Source organism: Cyprinodon variegatus, unplaced genomic scaffold (genome assembly GCF_000732505.1).
Source record: "Cyprinodon variegatus isolate N-32 unplaced genomic scaffold, C_variegatus-1.0 Scaffold470, whole genome shotgun sequence".
Lineage (NCBI taxonomy): Eukaryota > Metazoa > Chordata > Actinopteri > Cyprinodontiformes > Cyprinodontidae > Cyprinodon > Cyprinodon variegatus.
In genome coordinates this window covers 149239-152393 of record NW_015150923.1, presented here as the reverse complement: position 1 = coordinate 152393, position 3155 = coordinate 149239, and the positions used below count along the sequence as shown (strand labels likewise).

The following is a 3155-nucleotide window of genomic DNA, read 5'->3' as shown; positions in this document are numbered from 1 at the left end:
GTTAGGACAGCATGATTGTGTCATTTTTGGTGCAGTCACCCTGTTTAGTAAACCAAGAATAAACCAAGCTGTCTTCCCAGCTTCTCTGATCTACCACCGTGGTTCCTTAGCTACAGACGGGGCACAACTGGTCGCCTTGTCCTGGGTATGGTGCTCTCTTTCTCTGTGTTCTCAGACTGATTCCCCCAGTGTCTGAGCTCAGAATGCTGTCTCCCCTTACATCTGTTGTTCTGATGATTTCTTCCCCTCTTTTGGGCACTCTGATCAAAACAAACATGGTCTAAGCAAAGGAGAAAGATGCGCGTCTTTGAGAAAAGATACATCTAGAACACAAAAAACGTAAATATATAAATTAGCGGTCTTCATATTGACCGGTCTGTTGTTGGTGTTGGTCGATCACACGAAAATCGGCCCATTTCCGAGCACTGCAAATTTACCGGTGCTAGTCCATTTTACAGTCACCAAAACAGTCCCTACTTTGATCTGGCAAAGAACTGCATGAAGCTAAACATAAGGGGGATGGTAAGGAGGCCTCCTTCCCTCCAAGATAATTCATACAAATAATCTGTGGAAACATGCAAAATGATTTTCAGTAGCTAAAGGAAATGTGTGACTGCCAAAATTCTAATAAATGTAAGGAAAATGAGAAATTGTATCTATTGAGGAATGAGAAGTTTTTAACCGCCAGTGGACATAATTTCACGCTTAACTAGATAAAGTTATTTGGTATTAACGTACTCCTAATTAATGTCCACCAATTTCTTAACAAAATAAGGTGATATAACCATGACACATGTTAGGGTTGGAAAACTAGCTTTCAACTTGAAGAAATTTATATTCATACTAACTAAAACAAAGAAATGCTAAACAAACAGAATTGAAATCACTCACGTAAGGATTTAAGGTTATCTTTTGGAATATATCTGAGCACCACTGGTCGTTGAGCTGACTTGAACTGCCTGGCTTTGTTGACAGCAATGAACGCAGTAAAAGAACTGCTCACTCCTGATTGGACACTGAGCTCCACCACCTTCTTCTTCACTTCTTCATCCTGCTGTCCACTTTGTGTTCTCTGCTCCGACTCCAAGGAGCGAATGGCAGTGCGAGAGGCTAACCTGTGGACTGTTAATCTACATAAAGGAGGAAGAGAGATTTATAGGTGAAGCTCATTTAATTAACAAACAGTCTCTTATTTCTTTTTCATTATTTTCCTCATATCATGATCCCACTTATCAAATGTCCCCAAAGAAACTACTTTTTCATCCAGCAGCAAAGTCAGCCTCCTTAATTTCAGTTTACTATTACAAGTTTTTGAAAATTAAATAGAATCCAAATTCTCTTGACATAATGCTGCGTTCCCACCAAATGTGATCTGGGCGTCAAAACACAAACGTTGAAATTTGGACGCTAGGTCAGATGCTGCATCAAGCTGTGGTCCAGTTGGTTTGATGCTTCAATGCTCTGGATGCTCAGCGCTCTGTTTATCTGCTTATTTTCTGTAGCTTCAAGCTACAGAATAGCTTGGATTTATTTACTTTATGAATTGGGAAAAATTGTTTTAACATGTTTTATGCAGGAAAGTCCACCTCCAAATATCATCTGTCCAGTTAGTATAATATGCAGTTCTTGTTCAGAGTGGCAGACTTCCAGCATACTGCTGGCAGGCAGCACTGGAAATCCCTCTTGCTGGAGCTCTCTGCTGCCCCAGATTGTGGGGAATTTCCTGCTGCTGTCCATAGCAGCTGGAAGTGAATATAAAGAGTTTTAAGGTTTGTGAAAAAAACTGAAAGTACCAGAATAAACAATCGAATATTTTTCATTGGAAGGTTTTAACATTTCTAGTTAATTTATAAACTTTTTTGCCATTGTAATATAATCAGTTTGTTTTATATGTTGTTCAACGAAGTCACCTAGTGGTGAAAGTTAACACTGCAAGGTCAATGTAAAAAGACGGTGTGAACATGTGCTCAGTCAGAAGCCATTTTCTGTTGTTTTTCTTTGAGTTAAGCGCAGAACGGCATCGTCTGTAAGTAACAAGCTTGTTGTCTGCATTTCAATGTTATAATTTGGAGTCTAATCACATGTCTAATCATATGTGCTGAGCTAATAATTTGTTACCTGTTTACGGTAATATTGCTGTATGTGTATGTGCTGTATTGTGTTTTTAGTTTTACAGGTACCTCATTAAAACCTGCTAAAAGTAACCATGGAGTGATTCCTGGTGGATGAATGAGGGAGTGTTTAGCTACCTTTATAGCTGGGTTACTGTCACAACTTCAGTGCTCAGGAAGGCCAGGGCAGCCATAGTTCATAAAAAAAAAAAAAATGTAGAGCAGCAATAATGAACAGATCTCGCTCTCTGTTCCTTTTACATAATTGGCTTTTTTTTTCATCCTTTGGAATTTAACTCCCTTCATGTTTATTTATTTTTCATATAAAGAATGTCAGCAGAGACGATGACAGCTTGCAGGTAGTGTCGTTTTCCTCCAAAAAAACTCCTGGATCAGCGTTTCTGATTGGTTGACACCGTGGCATAATAATTAAGTTTGCACTACAAACATACTTAAAAAGATCTACAAAGGTAGAGAAATGTAGCAAATGACTGACCATCTCTGTTATAAAACCCAAAACATATGTAGTGTTTACATTTTAATTTGTCACACAGAGCACACATTACAGGAGACTATAGTGTCCAATGGTGTATGAACAAATTGACCAAATGGTTGTGTTGCACAGGGAAAAATATGATTTATGGTTTTCTTTCATTTAAATGTTAGTTTTATGCTTTGCATGTTTGGAGGGGAAGATATGATTTGTTTTTCTTTGTATTTTCTTCTTGAGCTTTGCATGTTTTGATGTTTGTTTATATGATTGTTTTCCTTTATTTTAGACTTTAGAATGTTTCCTGTATGTTGGGTTGTTTTGGTTTGTTTTTCCCTTGTGACAATCCATGCGCACTGGATGGAAATAGTTGTCTGAGGAAGTGGAGTGCATTAATTGCGCTGCGTAAGTGCTGCGCTCAGGTGTGAGCAAGGGCTGATTAAAGCCGACATAAAGGGAGTCTGAAGGAAAGGAGAAGAGGAACTGAATCTGCAGGTGACAGAAACAGACGCGCTGCCGGGGGAGAGGCAGGCGGGATCCGTGCGCCAGGAGGG

At 39.1% G+C, this 3155-nt stretch overlaps 1 protein-coding gene across 1 annotated transcript in view; it reads right to left on the bottom strand.

Annotated features, from left to right (window-relative positions):
- LOC107094208 (von Willebrand factor A domain-containing protein 5A-like) overlaps positions 1 to 3155 on the bottom strand; it is a 55376-nt gene that overhangs the window by 11137 nt on the left and 41084 nt on the right. Inside the window, exon 9 of the mRNA XM_015389698.1 lies at positions 892 to 1130. Coding sequence (XP_015245184.1) covers positions 892 to 1130 — 239 coding nt within the window. The remainder of the gene's footprint in view (positions 1 to 891; positions 1131 to 3155) is intronic.